At 35.7% G+C, this 27,293-nt stretch overlaps 1 protein-coding gene across 8 annotated transcripts in view; it reads left to right on the top strand.

The window, feature by feature from the left end:
- Window positions 1-27,293, top strand: part of QTGAL (queuosine-tRNA galactosyltransferase) — a 152,882-nt gene that overhangs the window by 21,943 nt on the left and 103,646 nt on the right. For all 8 annotated transcript variants that reach the window (XR_012652736.1, XR_012652733.1, XR_012652734.1 and 5 more), the window contains exons 4-5: window positions 1,531-1,595; window positions 11,461-11,526. Coding sequence is in view for 3 of the 8 variants with exons in the window: in XM_075044879.1 (XP_074900980.1) it covers window positions 1,531-1,595; window positions 11,461-11,526 (131 nt within the window). In the remaining 5 variants the exon portion in view is untranslated. The remainder of the gene's footprint in view (window positions 1-1,530; window positions 1,596-11,460; window positions 11,527-27,293) is intronic.

Genomic DNA, 27,293 nt, shown 5'->3' on the forward strand with positions numbered 1-27,293 from the left:
AATAGCCAGGGAGCATGTGTGTTAAAACTAAGTGAACCTTTGAGCCCAGTTAAATTGTTTCCTGAGCAAACTTAAACCTGTATAACATAAAAAGAGTAGAGAATTACAGAAATCTGCTTTTTTCAAATGCAAAATCAGGGACTTTAGGGATAATATTATTTAAAATTATCCTGCTCCACTTCCTGGTGAGATTTTTCTGGCTTTACGTTTTCAGTTTTCCCGTTAAAGAATAAAAACCCCACAGTATATATCTTCACATCATTTGGTTTGCATGTCAGGACAATCTTTTGCTGGATTCCCTGACTTGGTTCCATAAATACTTTAAACAAAGCTTAAATGTTATATATATGGCCAAGTGGAATTCATACAGCATTTTTCAGAATAACACTGCATATAGCATGGTCTTTCTTACAATGCTGCCCAGGAGAAGAATTTGAAGACCAGAATGTTCTTAGGTAGACCTTGTGTACATAAAAAATTATCCCAGTTAAACACCCCTACCTTGCAGATGTATTTCAGTGGTAAGCTGAGTTCATCTTATTGCTGGTTGCTGCAGTCCCATCCTTACCCTTGTATGTGTATTCCTGGTCCCACCCTTTTTTTCTGGCTCTGCCATTTGTTTGACCCTCCAGTGCTGTCATCTGCTTCAGAAATTAAGCTGACAAAAAAGTTTTCTTCTGATTCCACTTCCTGAAATTGCTTGGTAAAAGATTCAACAAGTGTCATGGGGTCAGAAATGAAAAAGACCCTAGATGCCAGCGTTGTCTGTCATTTGACTGAATTTGTATTTCAGTGTGGTCTTCCACAGATGGCATAACATGTTATAGTATGAATAAGCCAGGTTTGTGCTCCTTGTACATATATTCTTCTGCTTTGGCTTCCTTCTGCATTGAATGTGCCATTACATAAATGGTGCATGAAGTTTTTGTATTTGCATACTTTATATTTAATGAGTATAATGGAACAGAATTTTTTTTTTTTGAGTCTTTCAGAGGACCTGGCTCCCTGATGGAAAGAACAACTTGCCTAGCAATTTCTGGTTCTTTGTTGCCTTTTTATGATTTGTTACTATTTGTTATGACTTGAGATGAATATGTATATACAGCCAAGGGTTTTCAACAGCTGCTTGTTGCAGGGGGGTTGGACTAGATGACTTAAAGGTCCTTTCCAACCCAAAGCATTCGGTGATTCTATGATCGGAGATACTGGATGTGAAACCTAGGTGGCTGGACTCTTTGAGATATGTATTACACAGTATGTCTTTGTGGAGGGCTAGCAAAAGTAGTCTAATTCTACTTGGTGGTAGAATTCTAACACATACAATGGATAATCACTCAGAGAAGATGACTGAAATAGGCATACTATTTAAATATTTACAGATTACCTCATTTCAAATATGGAAAAACCGTATACTTTACCTGATACCGTATTTTGTATTTCCTTTCATCTGTTCCTGACTGTAGTAAGATTTTTTTTAAAAAAAAAAAAGGTAAAAACTACCACATAATTTTATCTTTGTTTTCTCAACAGTTGGATTTGCTAAAAATCAAGCAGTAATTCAGAGCTCAGGAACCTATCTCTGCTTTCTGGATTCAGTAAGTTAATGCATTTTGTCTAACTTAGTTTTGTCAGTAAAATTCTTTGGTTTTTAATGTAGTTGTTGGTTTGCCTTAAAGACAAGCTGTTTAAAGGTGTTTGCGTGTTAAACGAGCTGGTTACTATTTATAAGTGTAAAGTTGTCTTCCAACCTGTAGAAAGCACACAGCCTTACACTGTTCTTTGATCCTATCGGATTTCACAAGCTGTTCTGAGCAGGCTTGGGCAAGGTTGGTATTTAGGTGTTTTCAGGATTTTTCTTTTCCACATTCTTCAAAAAATTATATTGATGAGAAACTAAGAGCTAATCTACTGGCTCTTTGATGCAAAATAGGAGAGGTCTCACCGCCTTCCATCTTGATTTTTTTTTTTCTGTCCTTTGTTGGATACCTTCTGTGAACCCATTCAGCTCACTAACCCACAGATAACTATCTGACTTTATGCAGCTTAATATGCAGTGAAGGGTTTCACAAATGTGCATAGCTGATCTGAGGAATGGTGCCATGTGGCTAGGATCAGGCAAGAAGCGCAGGACCTTTAAGGCTCACTGATGTCATGTAATTTCACCTGAAGATTGATTCTTTCCCCTGAATTGGAACTGAACTCTGGTTTAGTGTAGTGGTAGGATGAACAGGCTGCTGCAAGTGTAGGTTTTCAGGTAGGATTCAACTTAATGTTATAATTGTCTGTGCTTATTAGAAAGTGTCATGAGAGCAGGGATGTAAACTCTACAGCCTTAAAACCACACAGGTTTTAATTTGGGTAATCTTTCAGTTTGCAAACTCCATTTGTTCTATCAGCTAGATAGAAGGATTTTGTTTGTTTGTTTGTGTGTTAAAATTTTGTGAATTAATCAGCATATCGTTGCAAGACATGGTTAAGTGCTGGTATATTTGTTCTGACCCAAGGCAGTGTCTTACCATTTAAGAAATTTTTGCTGGTGGCTTTCCTGGCCTTTATTCTTGCTTTTATTAAGTTATTACTGTATTTAGCAACACAGTGTGCCTTTTTAAATGAGTTTATTTGAATTTATCCTAGTTTCCCTTTAACAGTTTGTTGTTATAGGGGTTTTTTTTGTTTATTTTACAGAGTATGTCATGTAAATCTTTAAAGTTTATGGAGTCAAATGCAGTATCTTATACATGTGGGTATATATGGGTATTTTGGAAACAAAATTTTGAACATCCATTGAATATGCAGAACTCGCAATCACATGTACAAATTAATGGTGTTTGGAAAGGTCAGTTTCTCATACTTCAAAAAATAAGTATTTCATATCTAGCACTGAGTGTCAGTGTCTGTTTCATAAACAAATTATTTTGAGGAAGTATGAGCATGAAATCTGCTGCTCTGTTTTTGATCACCTGACTCACCAGATTTTGGAAGTGTGTAGGGACATCATAAATTATGCCATGAAGTAGTTAGAGTGATGCCAGTTTTGTTGAGGTGAATGAACTCAAGATCCAATTCTTTTTGCTTTAATTCAGGTAGACATGCAAACCCAGGTGCCATTTAATTTATATGAATGGTACCATGGATTTAACTCTCCTATATTGTGAGTCAGTGAGGCTGTTTACATATCTAAAAAGAAAAAAAAGATAGATCTTACTTACAATTTGCAAAGTTCAGGTATTCAAGTTTTGGACAGATACATTGTATAGAGCATTCTAGAGAGTACATAGGATGAGTTACGTACCTACTTAGGTTGACTGAAGTTAGCTGAGTCCACATGTGCATGACTGAGAAATTAGCCTACTATTCTCTTGTCCCATGGAGCTTCATATCTTCTATCTCAAATCTGTATAGAATAATTTACTGAGGTAAATTTTGGATTAGTCTTCCTTTTCAATCCAGACAGATCTAGTTAGTAAATCACTAGCAGTAAACTAGAAAATTAAATTCTTTAAATTAAATTAATTAATATTTTTATAGAGATATCTTCAGAATTCTTAATTTGTTATTTACCTTATGGTGTTTATAAAGTATGCATCTTCATACTGCTGTGTTGTTTCTATTTGCTGAGTAGCTGTGCAGAATAAGAAAACATCAGGGAAGCAAATTATAAATATTAAGGAATGTAACAGGTGATGATTTTGGATTTCTGCAATATTCGTTAGCATCAGTTTATACTTAATATAATTAAGACCCACTTGAAGTGATTTGGGAATTTTATGACGGTGTGGATAAGCTTGGAAGAAGCTACCAGGATTTTCTCTTCTATGTGTTTCTATTCCTGCTATTGAGCTAGATGCTTCAAAATAAAAGGCATTCTGAACTATCAGAAGCCTAATTTTGATACAAAAGAAATACTAAATGATTGGCGTTTCTTAAACGTATTTTCTACTGTCTCTCCTTGTGACTACCATTTTTTGCTGAAAACAGATTGGAGGAAATAAAATGAATGTGGAAACTCCTGCAAGTCTAAAAATTGCTCAATATTTTGGCTGTAGTTAGTAAATGTTTTGTGATAATAGCTGGAACACAGATGTTGCCAGCTGTTTAACAGCTCTGCTTCTACACGCCATCTACCTTCTTCGTTTCAGTCACCAATCCAGTATCAAGCTCTCTAGGAAGGAATGTTGATATCAGCCTTTTGGAATGTGCTGCTGTAATGCCAGGGAATTGACCTTCAGAAGTGCAGCCATAATTTCAGGTTTGCTATAGGTGGATGTGGAGAGAAATGGGGCTGGGTCAGTAGTTTGTATACATTTCATATAGGTGGAGAAATACATCATGGCTCCTTGTACATTCATTTCACTTCTTTGAGTGAAATGAATGTACAAGCATATTTGGGAACATCTTTGGAAGTACTGGCTCCGGGGAGACTGTTTTACTTGCTGTTCCAGCTGGAGTCAAGCTGCTTGTGTTATGTCTCTCAACACAGATTTGTGAGGACAACAAATTGGGAAGAAATGTGGAAAAAAAGGTTACAGAGCTCAGAACTGTCAGAATTTGATCAGCCTATTCTAGTATGAAGTGGCAGCTGTTTGACTAATAGCTATTATGGATTTTTTTTTTGCTGTGGTTGTTAAAGATTTTACCTCTAAGCTACTGAGGCATTTTTCCCACCAGGAAAACAAGTAGAAAAATTGAAGATGCTTAACAAATTATTTGTATTTAATATTTATAGTCTCAGAAAATCTTGGTCATAATGACAACAGAATGAACTAATTATGCAAATACATTTAACTGTTAGCTTTACTCTTCAAATTGTCTGCAGTTGCATTTTATCATAACTTTAGTTTGTCAGTTCTCTGGGGTGGTTACCATCTTTGTTTATAATCACTTATCCAGTTGCAGCATAGCAGGACATTCAGACTAAAAATGCCTTTTTCTGCTTTGAACTGCTATTTTCATTAGGCATGTTTAAGTGAATGTCATACTTGTATAAAACTATTTCTTGAAAAAGGAACATGCTTTCATTTCATCCTAATAATCTGTGTAGTTCCCCGTTATTTCAGGTTTAATCAATGTGTTGTTGGAGGCTTCCTGACTGTTAAAGAGGAAATGTGAAAATGTGTCCTTTTTTGACCTGCAGTATTTCAAACCCAGTCATATTCACTTGAGTCCTTGACACACTTGTTTTAGCCTTTTGAAAGGCTCTGTTGGCAATTTATTGCTATTTCTGAGATTCTTACGCAGTTCAAAGATGTGACTCTAAACCATGTTGCCACAGTGTCACTGCTTGCTAACAGTTGAAGATGACACAGGGAAATTGTTAAGTTATGCTCACCAAAAGTGAGGGTGGACCATCGGAATCAGCCTTCCTGTGTTTGAATTGGCAGCTGCTGACCTGTGCCTTTCTGTTTGTGAGATTTGCTTGTATGATTTAAGTTGGGAATGTTAATTCTTAATTGCTGTGAAGTTGCATGCTTTTCTTGAGTTTCAAGTTCAAAACCCCTTCATTGAGGGGGTATTCTTAAAGGTTTGGAAAGAGGTGGTTGGACCTTAACTAGCCAGACTTGGTAGATGTTTCAGGGACTCCAGCCTTCAAGCTAGCTCTCAGTTATAAACATAGCTGATTGTTTTTACAGTCTCCATAACTTGCTGATTTTGGAAAGATAGATTTCTTGTTAGTTACTATTATACATTACTCTACAGGCACTAATAAACTTTTGAAATATTCTTCCTTTCTTTCAAATTAACATCTGTATAGCTTAGGAAATGAAGCAGTGATCAGACTTCATGTATTTGGTTTTTGTTGTTTTTACATACTATTCCTTGCAAAGTTGATCCTTTGATTTAAAAACTGAAACAGCTGTTAGTCAAATAGCAGGTAAGGGGATGTAGTAATGAACTCCATTACCAGAAGCCCCTTCTGTTCAGAAGAGTTGTGCATGTTTCTGAATCACTAATGAGCATCAAAAAATGAAACTACAAGTGCTAGAAAGCATAATGCCTTTTATTGTTCTGTAAAGAAGTGCATGTATTAAAAACAGATTAAATGCCTCTGTCTGGAATGTAAAATGTTAATTTTCTCTTACATAAATGAAGAAGCAAACCTTCAGAATTTGGTTGCCATAACCTCTCCCTACACATACCTTCATCTGTTTATTAGTTAAAGTGGGTGTTTGGAATTGACAGTGAGGATTTTACTCTTGTCTCGGTTTACTGACTTTGCTGTTGAACACTGTGTGAGTTACTTGCTTCCCTTGCCTGCAAACACTCACATACTTTTTTTTCAGTAATCTAACTGAGAAAGATCCAAGGTGATCTCCGCTAACTACAGAAAGGCTAGATATAGAAAGGCACATGTCTGCATTTGCTGAACAAATACACCAAGGTGGGAGCTGCTTTGGCAGCAGAAATTTCCTTATCAGTTAATAGTGATAGTGAATTAAAATATTCCATAAAAAGATTGTAATTAATTTTATATTGATGGAAAGTACTAGTCATTCAGACACATAAGAACACCACATATATCCTCCCATGTAAGCCTTTTTGTTGCCATGCTTAAGAAAAGAAAGGTACTCAATAAAGCCAGCTTCTTAAACTTTGAAGTGTTTTCTTTGTTGTTGCCTTCTTTCTCAGTTTAATGCAGAAGTGGAAACAGAAAAGTAACATTTTTTCCTGTGATCTTGCAAATACTGACAGATCATTAGGGCGTGTTCTGCTCAGGTGAGTTATATGGCCATTAGAGTGCGTAATTCTGATGTGTTTGATAGTGTGGGGCTTCTTTAGAAACCTGCCTTCTGGAAAATTGTCTAGGATCAGTGTATTTGCTTTGATAGTGCTGTTGACAGGCCAGTTTTTGGAGGTCCCAGGCCTTTTACTTCCCTGGTTCAAGGAGTTGAACTGAACAGTAGCAAAGAAAGATTTTCACTATAGTCTGAGCAAGTACAGGATAAATGAATGACCGTTTGAAGGATTGAAAGACTTTGGAGATGCCATGTTGTTTCTCAGTGAGTCAGTTGTTCCTTCTGGTGTTGCTACAGGTTGTATTTTATGTGTAATAGCTGCAATGGAAAGAAGATGCTATTATTGTGAGGATGGAGTGTGTCAGTGCACTCTTTTTTTTTTTTTTTTTTTTTTTTTTCCCAAGCAGCCAAATACAAAGGAATTTGGAAAAGCATGTGATGCTGAGTCTGTAATGTGAGCTTAAGAAAGCACTTCAATACTGACCTATAATTAGTGTGTTGTTTTATGTGAACTTATCCATGGTTTTAAAAAGTAGATGTGTATTGTACATTGCGTTGTATATTTTGTTTTACTTTCTGAAGTGCAAAAACCTCCACTTTTAAGGGAAAATCATGAAGTTACCACTGTGGAGTTCAGTGTGGTCCAGACGGCCTGGATGAAGAGGCCAGTAAATGCTTGTCATCTGAATTTACCCAAACTGATTTAAGAAACACATACTGAAACAACATCAGCTTTGAGTAATATTCTTAAGCTCAGTCTGTTGGTTTAGTTTTCCTTTTCTTCAACTAAACATATCAGTAAAGTAAAACAAAACAATTAGCTCAGTATAAATTGCATGTGTTTTTATAAAGAATGGTGCCTCTGGTTGGAAGGATAACATCCCAGCTGATAGTTGTATAACTAGCTTTTCTGATTTGGCAGCATCTGTAAGTGGTATGTAACTTGACAGAAGCAAGTGAGTTTTCTGCAGAAGGGATATATTTGATAGGAACACAAGCAGGCAGAACGCCCGTTGGACTGAAAGGTGATGGAGATCACGGCCCCCCACTGGCAGAAACACATCTGGGCTTGTTTAGAAATCCCTGCTGGCTTTTCATGTGAAATAAAGTCCTTTTCATTCTCCCACCTTTGAGCAAATTGTTTTCATACTCAGAATGGATGCTGGAGAACAGGAAGGATATTTGCAGTCAACAAAATTCCTATAAATTCTGGGTTATTTTGAGTCCCTAAAGTAGGTTTCTATTTATGTTGCTTTATTTCTTGCTGTTTACCTGTTTGTTCAGCCTTGTTTGAATTGTACATATGTACATATTTAGATGACAGGAAACCCAGCTATTACCTGAGATTTTTCTTAATTTTTCTACTAAGTTTGGTGAGTGGGGTCATGTGAAAATAGATCTACTTACAGATTCTTTTTTATTTAGCTATCCTATTGCAAGTATATGCTCAGTGGAGGCATGCAATTATCTAGCATTTATTTTAAATCTGTTCTTTTGTCCATTCTTTCAGTGGGGGATATCTTTCTTCATCCTGCCTGCCTTATATCTGCTAGGAGACAACCATTAGAGACTTCCATGTTAACAGGGAAAATTGAATTTTAGTGGAAACTTCTGTAAAAACTTCCATTTTAAAAAAATTACATAGTCAATGTAATTCACTGCTAACCTTGTTACCTTCCCTACTCACACTTAGGAGACAGAAACAAACTAAAAATACTTTCCTTTTTGATATAGCAGCTACATTAAGAAAGGTACTTTTTTTTTTTTTTTGGTCTGACATGGCATGAGTGAGAAATAATTTGGAAAGTGTCTAATTACTGAGGTTTTGTTCTGAGTTATAAACCAAAAAGATGACCAAACTGTTGACTGTAGGAACCAAAGTCTGGCAACACAGTTGCTGAATTCAATATCATAAATACAACAGTTTTGATAGAAAATTTGTGGATAAAATTTGGATAAAATTTTTTAACATCTTAGTTGTCTGATACTATAGTTGCTTAAATTCCATAAACCCTTACCAGTACAGTGCGTGGTTGGGTGTCTCGCTCCTATCAATGGCCTATGAAGTTGAAAAATTTTTAAAGTGCTCTTATTTTGTGGTACAATCTTTTTGGTTTTACTCATTAGAATTTAATTTGTTTTTTAAACACTGGTCTAGAATACAACTGCATTACTTATGATTATTTCTGTATAAATATATCTGTTTTCTACTTTGTGGTTACCTGCCCAGTCATCAATAGTAAAGAATTTGTAACACATTGAAGTTGGATTTTGCAGTTAGCTTTCATTTATAGTTGCCCAACCTGAGTCTGAAAAGCTAAATCACTGATGTGACTCAGTTTTGTCTGGGATGCGATTTGTATTTTGCGCTGTTCTTCCTCATTGCCTAATAGCTTTATTATTTTATTAGCAGTTATGTCTTAAACTACTATGTTCTTCTTTTTATTTCTTTCTTTCTCCTTCCATGAACCTGGAAGGTATCACAGAACTATACAGCAGTGCATCATATGTGTAAAACTATTAATAAAAAAAGTTAAAAAAAATTTTAAAGGTCATTCAGAATAAGAGTTCATAGAGTTTTCCAGCATTAGAGAACAAAGATGTATTAATAAAAAAAGGCATTTTGAACTTTTTGTGGTTATAGTGCCCCCTCTTTAGCTGGATTTTACAGAATACTGATGATCTTGATGATAGCCTAAGACCCAAATCTGTAGATTTGTTAGCTTTGCCAATAGCATCAAAATGACATAGTGTTTTGTTAGGGGGAACTAGACCTTTCCTGTCAAGTTGTCTGCTTATAAAAACATAACATTGACCTGTTTGGTGAATAGGATATTTGAATTTGGTTTGAATACTTTCCACGCTGATTTAACCTTTTTAAATCAAGTAGATTATTTCTCAGCTTTGTGAATGTATGAGTTCTGTTAAATTTATTTCTGTTGTGCAGGATCATAAACAGTGGAATCTTTTTGCACAAGAGCATATGTTGTATATTGTAAGAGATAATAGTAACTTTGTTCCAAGCATTGAAATTCCTTGCTTTTTGATGGGTTTCTTTTGCATTCTCATTTTTTGAGGATTTAACAAGACAACATCTAAGAATCCTAAGTAATTCATAAAGGAGTGAACAAAGCTTAGTTAAAATGTATCTCCCATTGCTTATATGAAAACGAGGTTCTACTTTACAAAAATCGGCTCTGTATTTGGCATAAAGCAATAGGATTATGGTTGTTCTTGTGGAAATAGGGTAAATGTTTGATTGGAACATTTCCTTGATACAGTACCTGAAGTCTGGTGCCTTATTGATAAAGTGGATTAGATGGTAAATAATATTGTAGTTTTGAAGTAACTGATATACAGAAGTTGAGAAACCAGGGTGGGTTTTTTTCCCACTCTATTGCTTTGAAAATCAGTAACATCTCCTATGCTTATTACTAAATGTATCCTAAATACAAAATACAGGAGAATGCTTTTGACAATGTATTCCTTCCATCTTTTATAAACTTGCATGTGATAAGGGTCAGTTTTATTATTCATTTGTTTTATCTTTAACCTTGAATAGTATTAAATAGTTGGATCTACTTCTAAAACTTTTTTCATCCTTGTGTTGTTTTTGATAAAACTATAGTGTCACCTTTATATCAAGGTTATTCAAACCTCTAAGCTCTAGATATTTAAGCACTAATATATTTTTTGTTGCCATTGATTTGACTGAAAAGTTTTAATGTGAAAGTTGTTGGAAATTCAATATTTGGGGTTTTGGCTTTAGTAGAAATCTCCTTAGAATAATTTTAATGTGAGGAACTGTTAAAAGAATGGATCTAGACCAGGAATTCAGGGCATCTTTGAATTATGTTTGCCTGATAAGGTAGGGTTCTTCGGAAATACTCAGAAGAAAAGCTGTGTTAGCTTTAACCAGCATCTAAGAATGACTGAACTGATCCTTTAGAAGGGAAGAAATACGGCACCAGAATGGAGAAGAATATAGGTAGAAACCTCAGGAGACTAAATTTAGGGAAGAAAAGTTGTGCTACAGTAGACATTTTAATAGGCCCTAAAACTATAGTCTAGAAAGGATAAAATTTTGAACAGGAAATAATATAATTTTGAAAGGAATAGCTCTTGTCTGTTCAAGGAAGGATAGCAAGATTACTTAGTCTTTACAAGGCAACCTGTCTTTTTGTATGTAAACAAAATAGACCTTTATGCTACTTTTTTTTTTTTCCTTAGAACTTTATAATTTCACAAATACTAGTTTTTGTGCTCATGAAATATGATATATTGGTAGGTCTAGAGACTGAAGGCTTTTCCTTATCAGAGACAAGGTACAGCCAGACTACAAAGAACATTTCCTCATATTGCTAGAGTGTCTCAAATCTCATGCTTTTAATCAAGGTTAGTTCCTTGTCCACACATACTGCCAGTACCGCTATTAGAGTTGTTAAAGAGTTGGTCAATTTCTTTAGAAATGTAAAATATGTGGCTGCCCATAAGATACACGTTGAGATCACAATGCGGTTGTCACGTAGTAGTTTTGATCACTTCCAATTTGAACAAGATTGAGTTTAATCCACTAAAAGTGTGAAGTTGCTTAATATTTGTTCCATTTGTATTTCTGACTGCAAGCCAGTAAAATGATGTTAATCTAGCAGCATATTCTAATGTGTGTCTGAGTACTGTACTGTGACCCTTTTTATGTTCAGCAACAGTGTGCTATTTATTCCAGGATGATGTGATGATGCCACAGCGGGTTAGACTGCAGCACGAAGCTGCCATTCAACACCCAAACAGTGTGAGTACTTTTTTCTTGTGTGTATTTGTGTATTTTTCTTTTACAGAGTGCCGGATACATCTTTAAAAGGATATGAAAATTTCACGGTAGGACTGATGGAGGCAAAGCAATACCCAGTGTATTCTTTTCCTTTATTTTTAATCCTTGCACTGAATAGTAGCTTTGATTGAACTTCTTTTTCTCCATTTATTTTCTCTGTTCAGTAAACCAAATCTCATTATGACAGTGATACTCTTTTTCAAATAACTATACAGGTTTTGTTCATGTAATCTAAAGGAGAATGCCTTTTTTATGTAGCCTTACTAAGTAATGTGAAAAGCTGCAAAGGATTGGCTACAGCTATGGTTTATCAGTTTTTAATATTTAAGAAACTGTAAACTGTAAGGAATGTATGGGTTGTTATCATTAATAAATTTGCCTACATTTAAATTGATGTTTCTCCCTGTGTCTGCCTGGAAAAGAAAACATTAAAATGCCATTCTTTATTCTTGTGAAATATACTCTCAAAAATATTCTGTGAGATGGTGTTTTTATGATCAATGTAATATTGATTTTAAATAAATTTCTGTGATTAGGGCCAGTATCCTTTAGAGATAGTTTGTGTATATGTTCTATTTACCTGAAGATAATAAATATAAATAATTTGTTATGGCAATTACTTTATTAGTCAATGTTATTGACATAGATACTCCTTTATAAACTTGAAAACTGAGTTTGTATTCCTGTCAGCAATGTTCAGCAAAAATAGGCTTATTATTTTCACATCTTTGACATTTTCTCTTGTGAGATTTATTTCAACGTTCAAGAGGTTTCTGGAAAGGAAAGGTCAATTGACTTGATCTGTCAAGAAGGTATTTCCTGCAGGTCTCAGAACAAAATAGACAGTTTTAGGATTATCACTCCTTGGGAATTAAACACCTTTTAAACTTTTCCTCCGAAACACACTTGCTTCAAAGTAGAGATAATTGCGGTTGTTTCAGCTGAGTGGTGTCTGCTAAACACAACCTGCTGCTTAGTGGTGGGATGTGTACCTGCTCATCACACCACCTGTATTAGATCTCTTATGAAATCTGATAATCCTTACAATGTAATTTATCAAATTACAGTTTTAGTAACACCTGAGTAGCAGTTAACCTAATTCACATTATGAACATAATAAAATGATACATCCAAAGTTGTTCTTGTTCTGATATCAATCGGTTAATGTAATTCTGTAGTAAAATGCCAAAAAACCGGAGAGGCAAGTTAGTCAGGTAAGCTTGTCTCATGGAAACCACTGTTAAGAGCTATCCTGTTTCTTGCTTATATGAGTTCTATACCTATATATTAAAACTACTTTTTAATTAGACTAATTTCAACTAAACAGTTTGTAGTCTGTTTAGAAAACACTTCAACTGTTTTGTTTATATTCTGTTACACTTTAGTGCCTAACAACATTCAGTATGAACTATAAATCAGCAAGCAAGTAACGAGTGCCTGAGTAGACTGAAGAGTATGTCTTCATGATATATTCTAAGCAACACAAACTTGTTCTTCCCGTGCTCTAGACTAATCTAAACTTGTGGTCCTGTTTTAGTGTGGTACTTGTGGTGGGTTGACCCTGGCTGGATGCCAGGTGCCCACCAAGCCACTCTATTACTCCCCTGCTCAGTGGGGTGGGGGAGGTGGGTGGGGAGGGACAGGAGAAAATAAGATGGAAGAAACTCATGGGTCAAGGTAAAGGCAGTTTGACAAAAGCAAAAGCAAAGGCTGCGCACAGAAGCAAAGGTCATCAAAAGATTTATTCTCTACTTCCCATCAGCAGGCGATGTCCAGCCACTTCCCAGGAAGTAGGGCTTTAGTACATGTAGAGGTTGCTCCGGAAGACAAACATTGTAATAACAAATGCCCCATCCCACTTTCTCTTAGCTTTTATTGCTGAGCAGAATTCATATGGTATGGAATATCCCTTTAGTCAGTTTGGGTAAGCTGTCCCGGCTGTGTCCCTTTCCAGGATCTTGCCCATACCCGGCCTACTGGGTGAGGGGAGAATGTTGCAGCGACAGCATTGATGGAGTGCGAGCACTACTTGGCAGTAGCTGAAGCACTGGTGTGTTATCAGCACCTTTCTAGCTACCAATATGAAGCACAGCACTATGAGGGCTGCTATGGGGAAAATTAACTCCACCTCAGCCAGACCCAATATAGTACTACTGGCCTATTTGCAAAGCTTAACTTGAGCTTTGTGCTTTACTAAACAAAACTAGCCAAAGTCAGTCTGATTTAGCATGGGAAATAAAGGTTTCCACTCTTCTGTTATCTGACATATTAGTACCTAAAATCTTCAATTTAGGAAGTGTAAAAATTCTCAGAAATGGATGGAAAGAAAGGCCTGAGATTTTAAACCTTAAGAAAAATGGTAGATGTTTCTGTGTTCCACATATGGCATAGAGATAGTATATCTGGCTAGAGCCTGTCTCATGCCATCACTTTCTCTGAACTTTCTACTGAATTGGGGGATGTCCTCGCAGCTTTTTGGGCAATGGCCTTGGTTTTCTTTTTTTCTTTTCTTTAAACTTCTGCTGGGTTTTATTTTCTATTACTTCTTGCCTTGTGTTGTTGCCTTTTAGGTGTAAGGATTTTTCTTCTTTGTTCTTGAACCCTACAAAGGCAAAAATGAATCTATGTTTGAATTGAATAGAATGTGTTTTTCCATTTTACAGGTACAGAAAATGTTTGTAACACTTATGTGAAGTATACTCTCTGGGTTCATGTTGTATTTTACAGAACTCTAATTCAAAGGCCTGAAAGGAGAAATGGGAACATATCCAGCTGTTCCTGATGAGCAAATAGATCAGTTTGGTCTAGAGCCCCCCAATAGTTCTGACACAACCTGAGTTACATTGAGAAAAGAAAGGTTGACCTTCTGGCCACAAGTCTACTGAGCGGTGTCAGGGGGGACTGCTGATCTTAAAAGAGTGATCTCTCTACTGTCCTCAGAATAATTGTGCCGTTGAATTTTCTGGCCTTGGAAGATGGTTGGGGATGTTTGAATAAAGTTCTGTTCTGTATTTGAAGTTCTGACCCTAGCTTCAGTCAGTATGATAAACCAGAGTAGGCAGAGGCGGTGGTGGCGGGGAAAGCAGAAGCTTGAGACATGCCTGTGAAGCAGTGAGCTTTTTTGGTTTGTTCCTGAAATTCTAATTTGCAGACTTGGACTATCCACTGTTTTGCAACTTCTTCTGACCTGGATTTCTGACTTTATGTAGTCTCAGTGTACTTTCAGAAATTTTGTTCCTAATCCTAGCCTTGCTGGTTGTTACTGAGAGCCAGATTGGAAGTCTAGTATTCCCAGTGGGCTCTAATACTGGAAGCTTCAGTCTACTGTTGTTACTACTTTAGATTTACAGATGAGAAAAGTCTCCAACTTTCTCCACCAAGAGAAATCTTCTCCCAGATCCTAACTAATCTGTGAGGTTCTTCCTCTTTCATGTTATTCTTAAATGCAGATTGCCTTACCCTGACTTGAAGCCTGGTTACTAAACAGCGGAACCAAAGATATCAGATGCCTTTGGAATGATTCCCCAACCAGTTGTTCTTCAAAGAAACTGGTGTCTCTATCTCTGAAAAAGAAAGAGACTTGCCCCCAGGTTCAGGTACTGGAATATGACCAGGGTGACACTGCAGCAGTCCGTAGCTTTATCAGTCTAATTTCCTGTATTGTAGACTACTTAATCATGCTTTAAAGAGCAAGAGCAAATTAATTTCTACTCTCTTAAGCTGTTCTTGCCTGGAAGACTTTTTTAAAAAAAAAATCTTGTAGGATAGAATTGTTCTGTCATCGTTAACATTTAGAGTGGAGGATTTTGGATCTCAAAAGACAAATTACTAATAAATTATGATTTTATTAAATGCAGCTCTCTAGGATTGCTGTCATCTTGTCCTCTGGTGAATATTTTATATTATCTCTAAGTCCTGTTGACAAGGATTCTATAAATAGAACACTCTCAGAAGACACAAGTTTTTAAGACTTCGTGTATTTGTACTACAAATTCTTAAGCTCTGCTAGCTCAATATGAATACCTACTTTTAGCAGTTTGAAAGCTTAGGGACATTGTACTATCTATTGATAATATAACAGCTACCAACACTTTGGCATTGATTGTCCAGTGCACATATGCACTTATGCTGCATACAACCATGCTTCAAATTGCTTATGCTCTAATCAGATAAGGAATGACTTTGTTACTAGAGAATGATCAACCGTTACTAAAATTTCTCGCTCAAGTTTTTGTTTATCCCTAAAAGCAGCATCTGTCCCATTTATCCAGGGTAAGCCAGGTGTTGCTTATTTACCAACCACAAATCATGTATGCTTTGTTGGCAGCTAATGAGTGGGAAGATTCAAGGTCACGTTTCCCTTAATTCTGAAAAAAATCAGGCCTTCATATCTTATTTTACTTATACTTGTGTTCTTCTGGAGGAGATCCAACTTCATGTACATACTAGTGTTCTATTGAACAAGCCTTCTGAGTTTGGAGTAGCTCAGGAAATTACTTCCCAAACCACACACACACAATGCAGTCTTTCACGCCTATGTCCCACATTTATTCTGTTATATTATTTGAGCAGAGTAGTACCCTTTAAGAACTCCCAGAGCTTTTCAAGGAGAGAGGAGATAGTTAGCAGTATCTGCTCCCAGGTTGTCTTGTTGCCATGTGCTTGCATCAGGACCCACTATGGGCATGCAGAGGTGAAATTGCCGGGTATGGTCTGAGTATGCTCTTGGAGAGCTTGTGTAGCATTAAAGAGCTTCTCTGGAATGTGCTTCATTCCTGAGATGCTTAGGTACTTGGCCACACATTGCCAGCCACTGTGCCATTATGGAGGCTTTCAAGAATAGTGCAGCACTTGGAATACTCTTCCAGTTTTTCTTTTTCCTAGGAATTCTAGATACTGGAAGGAGAAAAGAAGGGTGCTAAAATGAGATGTACTATTCACAGTCAAAACCCAGTGACCTTCTCATCTGTCTTAGAGCCATACTGAATATTTTTGGACGTCATATCGTCTGCTGGGTGTGGTGTTACTTTATTTTTCCTCCCACCATTGTTTAATTGGAGTATATGGCCCCCACAATATGACTGTGCACGTGAACAGCATGTGGCTTCAAATTTTTGTATCTTTCTTTCTGCAGAATTGCTTATAAAATAGCTAAGTTCTTCCTCACTGTCTCTGACATATTCCCAACAGCTGGAATCAAAATGTGGGCAATGGAGATAAAGAACACTATTTCCTTTGTTTTCACTGGCTGAATAAGAGATGAATCTGTACCAGTGTCAGAATGAACACCTTTCTTTTTGTTGTAAAATTACTAGCCTCTTTCTCAAACATGTAGGATACTTAGGCATGTGAGAGAACATTGACTATAACCATTTGCATTTCTTCAATGAGAAATTCTCACTGTTTTGCATCTCTAAAGCAAATTTGTGGCATATTCTGTAGCTTGGATTTAGATCAAGAGCTGCGATGCCTAAGGCCATTTTAACCTATTGCATTATCTGAATGTGTTAACCAATTGACTAAATTCTGTGTATCTTTGATGGTTGATGTGACTCTAAGTTAGTTGATTGGATTGAGTAAACTTGAACAATGCATGGCACTACTAGTTCAGAGACCTGTTCATCTGCCTCTGGGAGAGCTGTAAACAAATATTGCACAATCAGCAAATGAATTGGAGAAATGAACAAATGAATGAGATAGCTGAGCTTGATCCTTTCTTTAAGGCACAACTCTAGGGCAAAGGCATTGTATGTCTCTTGTCCACCCCCACTGAAGCTCACAGATTTACTAAACTTAGAAATGAAGTCTTTGAAGTTTTTTGTGGTGTTTTTTTTTTTTTTTTTTTCTTTTGGTCTGGACACATACATTTCTTGATTTTGAAAGTTTTAGTCTAACAGATAAGATTTTTGCATTGTCACTGTACCCTGTACCATTCTACTTGCCTAGACCTGTTACACATTTCTATTATGTGTTAGAAAGACTGTTCCTCCCCCATTTGCCTTACCTGTTGCTTATTGAGCACTAGTTTGAATCATTTCACTTTCTCTTTTTTGTGACTAAAGTGATCAGATTCCATTGATTCTTGATTCTGTCAGTCCTTTTAGCTTCCACCTTATTCATTTAAATCAATACCTGAAATTGCAAGTAAAGATTTTCTTAGTAGCAATAGAAAGAGTATACAATAAAATGAGTAGATCCTCTCTTACAGGTATAATTAAAGTGAAGTTTTAGTGGTACATTCATGTGGAACAGAACTTTTAAGATCAGCATTCTGAGTGTTTACATGGCTGTCATGATAATGAGATCTGATTCTTTTTCAAAATACCTGAAGATTGACAATGTTTCAACTATTTTTACATTGGCAGGAGATAGGGTTTTTATGGGTTAATCCATGAGAGCAGTTCTGTGGGAATGGCTTAACAAATACTGAGCTTTGTTTTGTTCTGAGTGCAAAAAGATTAATAGACATTCTTACATCATCTGTCGGTGAGTTCCATGTTTTAGATCTAGCTCTTGTCCTTGGAGGGAGGGGCGTAATTCTAGGTAGACTGGACCAGTTTCCATATACTGTCTTGCATATCAGAGCAGCTCTTTAAATCAGAGTGTGTACTGATTGTTTTGTATACAAAGAGCACTGTATATAAATAGCGTGTTCTAAGTGATTTGTTTTGCTGAGTAGTTGAGATGTGTACTCAACTAGTGGCAAAAACCTCCAGACAGCTGTTTCCATCTCATCTCAGGTGTGCAACTGCATGTGTAGAAACTCTTGTGATAGAATTCCAGCACAGCATCACTCACTAGAACACTGGCTTGTACAACAGAAACTTTTCAGTGTAGCCTTTTACTGAGCAGCTGTGCCATAATATGTCACATTAATGTGGGGAGTTTTTGTTCCTGCTTATTATCGCAAGTCTGAATTAAAGGCAGAAGATTGTTTTATCTGTCTTGTGCCAGGCCAGGCTGCTTCATGATGAAAGGGAGCATGGGATAAAAAATAAGAATGGGAAGAAAAATAGAGGAGGTCACCTTATACACTGACAGTCAACAGTACCAGTTCAGGAATATTGGCAGTCCTCGGTGTGTAGTGATTTTTACATTCCACATACCAATGGAGTTTGGTCACCTCTGAAAGATCTTAAAGCCTTTTGTTTGCTGTGTCTTCTTATTAGTCTAATGTTAGAGTAGTCCTGAATATAACGTTGCTTTTCAGACTACATGCTGTGCTTTTTCTTGGGAGTCAAAATTGTTATTAGGCAGTCGGGCAATTACATTGTACTTAGACATGGATTTATTCTGTCTAATGAACAAGGTAGCCTTGTTTGTATGGCTAGAGCTGGCAAAATTGAGATAATGCATGTCTCCTATACCTATATCTTGTTCCTAAATTAGTCTTTTGTTACACAGTACTAATTGGAATGCAGAAGCTCTACAACCTGTATGGATTTTCATGTAATTGCAACTAGTACTCTTTTTTTTTTTTCTTTCTGTTAAACTAGAAACGATGCAAAGGAACAGTATATTAGATGTTTAGCTGTTCTAGTGGAGTTACAAGTCTTTAGTAAATTCATTAGAAGTGACCTGAAGTCTAAATGCGTTCATGAACTATTCAGCATATTTGGATCACAATATGATGTTACACAGTTAAAAAAATGTGTGCTATATTAGGAGTATATCTTTGGGGGGGGGAGGTTAGCAGGCAGAAGCTTGCTCTGTCTGAAAACTCTGTAGCTGTGATTAGAGCAGTGCTGAACCCTAGCTAGTATTTCCTGCCTTACAACAGTATTAGCAGGGTTTGTATCTGCTCACACAGCAGCTTTGCAGCTTCTGGTCAGCCTGGAACATGGGCAGACTGAGGTTATATCTGCCTGTAAAAGACTTACTCTCAGGAGCTTTAGATCAGGTCTTGTTTAATTGAAGTAGTGTGATGCAATGGACAAGGACTTCATTTAGGAGTGAGAAGATGCAAATTTGCCTCGAGTGGCTTTGCCATTCCTCATCTACTGTTTAAGGAAGTGGTCAACAACATTGTTCTGTAGTCTGAGCCTTTATTCCTCAGGGATTTTATTACCTTTTCTCAAATTAGTGTTTTAGTGTGGACTGCAAAAATAGGTAAGTAGTCTCTTGTATGTAATTTTGCAGGTGTGAAAAGATAATAAGCATATGTGAAGCTTTACTAAACTGTCGTTAATTATAACTACATACTGTTGAAATAGTACCTCTCTGTTTGGTATGATAGAAAAGTCCCTCCATTTAAATTCCATCCTTCCTGTGTGCAGTAAATTAATGGTTGTTGGTGTTCTTCTCTCATTCTGTGTCTTCTACTGAAGTCCAGGTTTTACCAATCTGCGTTTCATTGTTTTGTCTTCCAGTTGTTGCACATAGCTTAGCAGATTTTTCTTTGATAAATGCTTTTATTTTGGACATGAAGTTGATTAAAATCTTCATCGGGTAGAGCTTAAGTAATCTTTGTTTCTTCTTAGTTAATTTGCATCAGCTCTCCTTCTGTCTGCCTTACTCAGCACATTTCAGACAGATCAGTGTGTGTTGCTCAGGCATGTTCTAGCAAGCAGTGCCTGTAGAGTTTAGCTGTAATATAAGTATTAATTCATATAACAGCTATTAAAGAGAAATTAATTGGATACTGGCATGTCTTGAAGAATAGATGAATAGATCAAATTTGTTTGCTTAACCCTGTTAGTAGGAATTTGCTCCACTAAATGGGCTAAGTAGATCTGAGGAGGGTCTTGTACATTTTTGGTATGGGCAGAGGGGAAAATGAGATTATATTCCTCAGGTGATTACCTATAATTGTCGATTATCCCAAATCAGTTTATTTTTGATGTAGGAGAAAAAAATGGCCAGAGAAATATTTTCATGAACTAGTCTAACTATTCTGGTCATCAGAATTTTAATACTTTATATTCTGTTCCCATATACTGCACACCATAAACAAACTACAAGTCTAATATTTTTCTCCAGCCTATGGAAAATGTAAATAAATTAAGGCTATTCAGTATAGATACTTACACAAAAATATATATATTTATGACTTTGGGAAATTGTCATTAGAGGTTTTTGAAAGTTATTTATAATTCAGTAATCTTCTTTTGCTATGGAGGGTTGAAACTAGAGCAGCAATTACGCGAAGGTTTTGTTCTGAAGTGGTGACAGTGGAGTATGTTTAAGAGGAGAAAATATGATTCCTTTTCTTCTTCTGCACTGAAGAATATGAAAATTCTTTGTTTGACAATGTGAGAGTATTATTCTTATGGTGGTTTTCATTAATTGGGCCTTTCCACATATATCACCCAGATCTGCTGGAATTCAGCTGCGTCTTTGCTTTTTATTAGGCAGCTTCCTTAAAGATTCTTTTTAATTTGCTATTTCTGAAAAACCACAGTGCATTTTCAAAGTCACAATGTCAGTTTAAGTCTGTTCTACATTTAATCAAATATCCCAAATTAGAAACATCCCAACTTACATGACTTTGTAATTAAATTTGTGTTTAATATGGCCTCCACATGCCAATAACCCCATCAAATGATTGTGATTACTAGAGTTTGATATTCATGAATGTCTGATTGTAATGTAGACTTCCAGCACATTTCATTTTTAAAATGATGCCTGAAGCATAAAATGTTTGAAAATCAAGATCCCCTCCTCCTTGTGTTTAGATATTTTGCTGTGGTGATAACTATTACTAATCCAATCATACTTTGTGGAGCTACAGACACAAGAGAAATTGGTTTTAAAATAGAAACTGTACAAACATACTGCTCTTTTTGACTGTTCTTAAGCTGTATGTAAAGGACTGGTTGTGTAAGCATCTTGACAGGGTCCAAAGAGTTTACTTAATTTGAATTAAATTCAGATTGCATGTGCACTAGCCTTAATATAGAGGTTGAGCCTTTAGATCTTGTTTATCCCAGGATGGCAGATTTTGAATGAGGGCTTCTGAGGCCTGGTGCTTTTTCCTACTTAAGCTACTTATCAAAATACTGGAGTTTACTCATTTGTATTCAGAAGGGACTTCTGAAACTTATTTAATTTGCTGCAATATCTACATATTTGCTGTAATAGCTCTTCAGTGATATTTACTTCAAGTTTTTAAAAAAGTGTCATGTTTGAACTTCATGATTTCATATGCATGACAACATCCTTCTTAAATGTATGTGTGGTGTGATGCTCAGCTGTGCTTGTTCTGAGTACACCACCTTGACTTACTGTTTTTCATATAAATTCACTAAAGAAAATTCAGAATTCTTTTTTTTATGTGCTGAAAATAAACATGTAACATCCTACTGTGACTTTGGACTTGAACCAGTGCCACCAAGTAGAATGTTTAACAGGTGTTCTTAAAAATGGATTGCTACAAGATAAGAACATCTGTGGAAGTGAATATTCACTTGACCTAAAGGATTCTTTGGGGAGCCAGCACTATCAACACACTTTATAATTTTTAAAACATGTTTTAAATACCCTAGGGTGTGTTTTGTATCTTTACACCTAATGCAAATTACCTCACAGGTGTCATGTGTTTTGAAGAACGCTGTTTCCTCCATTGGAAATGGAGTGGAGAGGAAATAATTTTACTATCTTCTTCCCCCAGTATATAATTTTGGAAAGATTTTAACTGCATAAAAATATCCCTTCCATTTATTTTTCCTTTTTGATTGCATTAAATGATGATCACAAAATCCTTCTTAAAACCACTAGTATCTTAAATCGTTTCATCATTCTGCTGCATAAAATATTACAAGGTCATGGGCCTCTAGACAAACACAATATAATTTAAATAAAATCTTTCAGCATTTTTAACAACATAAATTTTAGGTCTTGTTTTTAGTAAGGTCAAAGTCCAAAATGCTAGCTGTTAGTATAAATATATAATCTGTTTAGGTGTTGTTGTGACATGTAAGTTTCTTATTCATCAAAGCAGATGTTTTAGTTATTGTGATCACCATGTACTTGTCCAGGAACTTAATGTAAAATTTACTCAGTAGACAGCTATATTTTGTAAATCTCTCTTCATCTTTCAGGTAACATATTTTTTTGGAGTAACCACCCTGTAATTTGGTCACATTATCCAAATACGAATTTTCTTGAGTTTTAAAGAAACTTTGTGAATTCTTGTAGGTAGCGTTACTTTTAACATAATACACGATAGCATAAGGGAAATTTGGTCAAATGGCGGATAAATCAGGCCTAAACAAGAATTGTTATTATTGAACCAATTTTATTTCCTTAATGGTTAGCGTTTTATGGACAAGTTCTTCTACAGCACCATCACAATTTGAAGGAAGACCATCCAATAATATCCCATCTATGTCTATTGTAAAAATATATTGGGATATATATAAAATACGCATTTAGCTATATAGAGCTTTAATGACTTGGTCAAAGTAAAAATAGTAAGAAGCAGAACTGGAAACAGAGCTGATAAATTTCTTCAAGATGATCTTGCTTCCCTGCTCCAGTATTCTGCAATTAAAATAGATTTTAACATATAATTCCAAATATTCTTCATCTTTTCCTTAATTGAGTGAAGGAACAAATTAATAATCTAAGTGTAATCACTTGTTCACATTTAGTTAAAATGAGTGAAAAAATGCTTGTTACCATTGGCTGAAAATCTTACCCAACACTTAGATATTTTAATGGTTAGATCTTAGTTTTACAATCATGCTAGTTAATGTATTAAAGTTCTAGCTATTCTGAGTAAATTACAAATAAAGACTTGTGGAAGATTGTGTTAATTACGTTTCCTGAGAGAAATGGGTGATCTGACAAGATAATGCTGAGTCACAGCTATGCAATTAAAAAATATGCTACAAGCACTGTTTCATAAGTCTACTTGAAATCCTGTACTGTCTCACTTGATTGCTCTTTTTGTGGTAAGATTTCTGCTGGACACTCCCAATAAAACATACTAGTGATGCTGCTGATCCATACTTGTAAGAACTAGTGTTAGAGGTACTGCACCAATACCTAAAGCTTTGCTGATCTTTTAGACAAATATCTATAAATATATGTATTTACAAATGGGTCTATGTGTACCCAGGAAGAAAATGAAAACTTTTATAGAAGTTTTTACAACCAAATAATTTTTAAAATACTACATGAATGAAAACCAGAGAAATCAACACAGAGAGAAAAATTTTCACTCTCCGGTCAAGTTCTCTTCTGAATTTCAGAATATGTTTGCAGCATCTCATGAATTGAGGGGGTGTGTATGTGGAAGTTACCACAAGAATAATAGAAGTAGGGTTTGGAGACACGGCACAAGTGACATCTACCTTTCCTTTATACCACAAGATGTAGGCATGATTAACAAAAGCTGTTCTTAAACATTCAGGGTAAGGTAAATGTCTCATATTAGCTTTTTTAGTTTAGGAAATGTCTCTCTGTGGGCACTCATAAACAGGCATATTGAGGAAAAAGATGTCGTGCACTAGAGATAATCCTTCCTGTATTGCTTGTTATTCGAATAGCCTTTCTTCTCATAGAACATTATCTAGGATCCGGTCAGGTGTCATGATACTTCTAATTAAAGCTTCACTAAGTAGTTAATTACATTCTCTTCTAGGAGGTTTATGTCATTCAGCCATATTTCTAACATGAAACTCAACACTGCACACTCTTTCTCGGTGTGTAGAAAGTTTTGTACTTTATATGACCTTTTAAAGTTACATTTCATTTAATACCATAAGTTGTGGAAAGCAATTTATTTTGTACAGGAAAGCTGTGGATTTTTCCCTGCTAAAAAATGCATATTTTTTCCAATACCTGCTTCAATATCATTATTGGTCGGTTAATTAAAAAAACTTCGTAAAACAAAGTTGCTTAAAAGAAAACATATTATATGAAGAAATCGTACATACGTATATATACCTAGTGCTTACTGCCTTACAGAGTTTATGCTTTTGCCTGTCTTTGTTCATTTCCCTCTTTTATAAAACTAGGATGGAAAAGATTGGGATAAATTTGGAGACCAATTAATTTTTCATCCTTATCTCCTTTTTAGTACAACAGGATGGTTCTGACCCATAGGCTGTCTCCTGAATAAGAAAGATGCTTTGTGCTAGGGGAAGTTGTAGTGATTAAAAAAAAATAAAAATGCCACATCTGCAGAAAGCGTGTTGTTTTCAATTACTGTCAACTCATTTAATCTTTGCTTCCTCTCACCCACTTCCTTTTCCATTTATGTGTGCAACGGAAAACATGAAAACCTAAAATGATGAAAATAAGAAACATCTCTACCTGAATATTGCATTTAAAAACAAACACTAGTGAAAAGTTGGAACAAGTTATGGCATGTAAGCAAATGGCTGATGTTGCTGATGGGTATAGAATGCTGATTTTTGTACATATCAGATATGACTGATCAGATATGAACAATTTTGTAACTCACGGAACAGTGACTATATGTGCTCATAGTACAATCTTGTAACGTGTGTAATAATCCTGCCTAGTTCCTCCGAATGTGATCGTAACTCTGAACTTTGTATTGATCAACAGGTCATTGAATGTGTTCGTAAGATAACCCAGTGTGCTGTGACCAATTTAGAGCCTCTGTTTCGTGGAGAGCCCCATTATTCTAGTTTGATACTGTTATTTGTACTGTTCTAATTGTATCATAGTTATATTGTATTAGTTTTATAATGCTTTAACTCCTGAAAATATTTTAGATGTAGTGACGTAAAATACATATCCATGACTTTAGCTCTGATAATCTTTTTTAGACATGATTCATTAACTCCACTCCTAATTATGTGAAGTGGTAGAGTTATTAGAGAAGAGAGATTCAGGTGGCTAAACATAGACATGTAATGCTATTTTGACACCTTAGGCTGTCTGACACTATCTAGACAGGACCAGCAGATACCAGAGGCCTGGTCCTTCTGGGAAGTGGTAGTTGGAGGCTACGCAGGACCACAGGGCCATAAGCTAGATGCTTATATTTGGCCACTTATTCCCACAAAGCTCATTTTAAGCCATTTATATTTTTAAAGGTTACTTGTATGGCTTTTCAGTGTACGTATATGTTGGTAGTTAAGATAAAACCGGACCGCTATTTTATGCTCTTAATATTCTTACCTATCACTGTCTCTTGCTGCCATAAATTATAAATTATTTTGTATTTCTTTCCAGAGAGGCCAACGCTGACTGCAATTAAGTAAATAGCTAAATAAGCTACAAGTTACATTTAATAATAAAAAAAAAGTAACTGTCTGTCTAGAAAGTGAATTACCTCATCTGATGATGTAGCAGAAAGGGTTGTCATGATTTTCTCTTCTTAGAGAGAAAGAGTTTGCTCTTCCATGAACTGCCATAGTCATTTGCTGTGAGCCAGAAAAACATTTTGTTTATGGTTCATGTTACTGCTTCCTATACAAGTAATATTAATACTACATTACAGCAAGTTTGCAGTTGGAATGTGAAGCATATTGCGTTTGTATATATTACATAGTTTAATCTAGGTACATGTATATGCCAGTATACAGTTAGCATTTGTAATAATAAAAATAAACTTGCCTAATTATATAAAAAGTTGAAACCTGAATGAACTCCATTTTTGCATAGAAACAGATAGTCAAAATACTGAGAAGAATATTTCTGATATGGAGAGTTTCTTGTACTTTCTGGAAGTCTGGGTGTAAAATAGGCTAGAAAGATTTTTATCAAAGTATTTTAAAACTTATGAAAGAAGCAACAGTGAAAAACCTTTCACTTCAGTCTAAAAGCTGTAAGGAAATATTCCATTAAGTGAATATAAAAGCTCTGAGACACGGAAGAAACGGAAAACAGTGTGCAGTTGCTTCTGATGCCACACCTTCCACAGGGGAACTAGAGGAAGCTGTTTGTACTCTAAATAATTCTGAGTTTGATTGGATGAAAGAAGCTGGTTAAATGAGCTATGCTTTACAGAAGCTGTATCAAAGGCTCAGGTTGAGTTTGTCTATGTTGGTGATGTTTATCTTGCAACCATGTAAGTCAAGAATCCCAGTCATGAGTCGGAGTCCTGTTGGGAGATGAATGGTACAGCTAAAGAGCAGAAAGGTGTGGAATTTTTTTGGCTGAAGGTCTAGAAATAAATTTGATTGCATAGCGACTATTTTAAGATTTGTTTGTAAAACATATCTCTTAAGATGATGCTAAAAGCAGTCTTGAGTGGTATTGGTTCAGAAAGTAAAAAGGAAGCAGGAAGTCTGTGCTGTGCAAAACATTTCACTGTTATGTTAGGGTAGAGGGAAGTGTGAACATTTCACTTCTTACAAAATGTTAACTTTGTTATGCATTTGTAGTTATTTTCCTGCTGTGTTGCAAGATCAAAATGCAGCTGTTCTCAATAACATGCATTTATATGGTTAAGTGTATTTTGCTGTGATATCATTGTAACTAAAGAAAGTAGTTAAATGATGTTTTACAATACCGTCTTCTGCAGGAGGGAGATCCTTGCTTTTATGTGCCCTGCTGATGTGTTTGGTACATCCATGGAAATCTTACAAAAGGCCACTAAGAATACCGACTATGGCTTTTTTGTTCCTTTGCTTTTGAAGAAAGGAATTGTCAGGTTGTTGCTGTGGGTTTGGTTTTTTAGATGAGGAGGAGGAGTGAAGACAGCAATTCAATTTGCTGGTGAAAGAATAGATTTTTAGGAATAATTAGAAAGCCTTCTGGAAATAAATACTTCAGTTGTGTGTGTAGATAGCACGTTTAGGTAATTT

Source organism: Buteo buteo, chromosome 13, assembly GCF_964188355.1.
Source record: "Buteo buteo chromosome 13, bButBut1.hap1.1, whole genome shotgun sequence".
Lineage (NCBI taxonomy): Eukaryota > Metazoa > Chordata > Aves > Accipitriformes > Accipitridae > Buteo > Buteo buteo.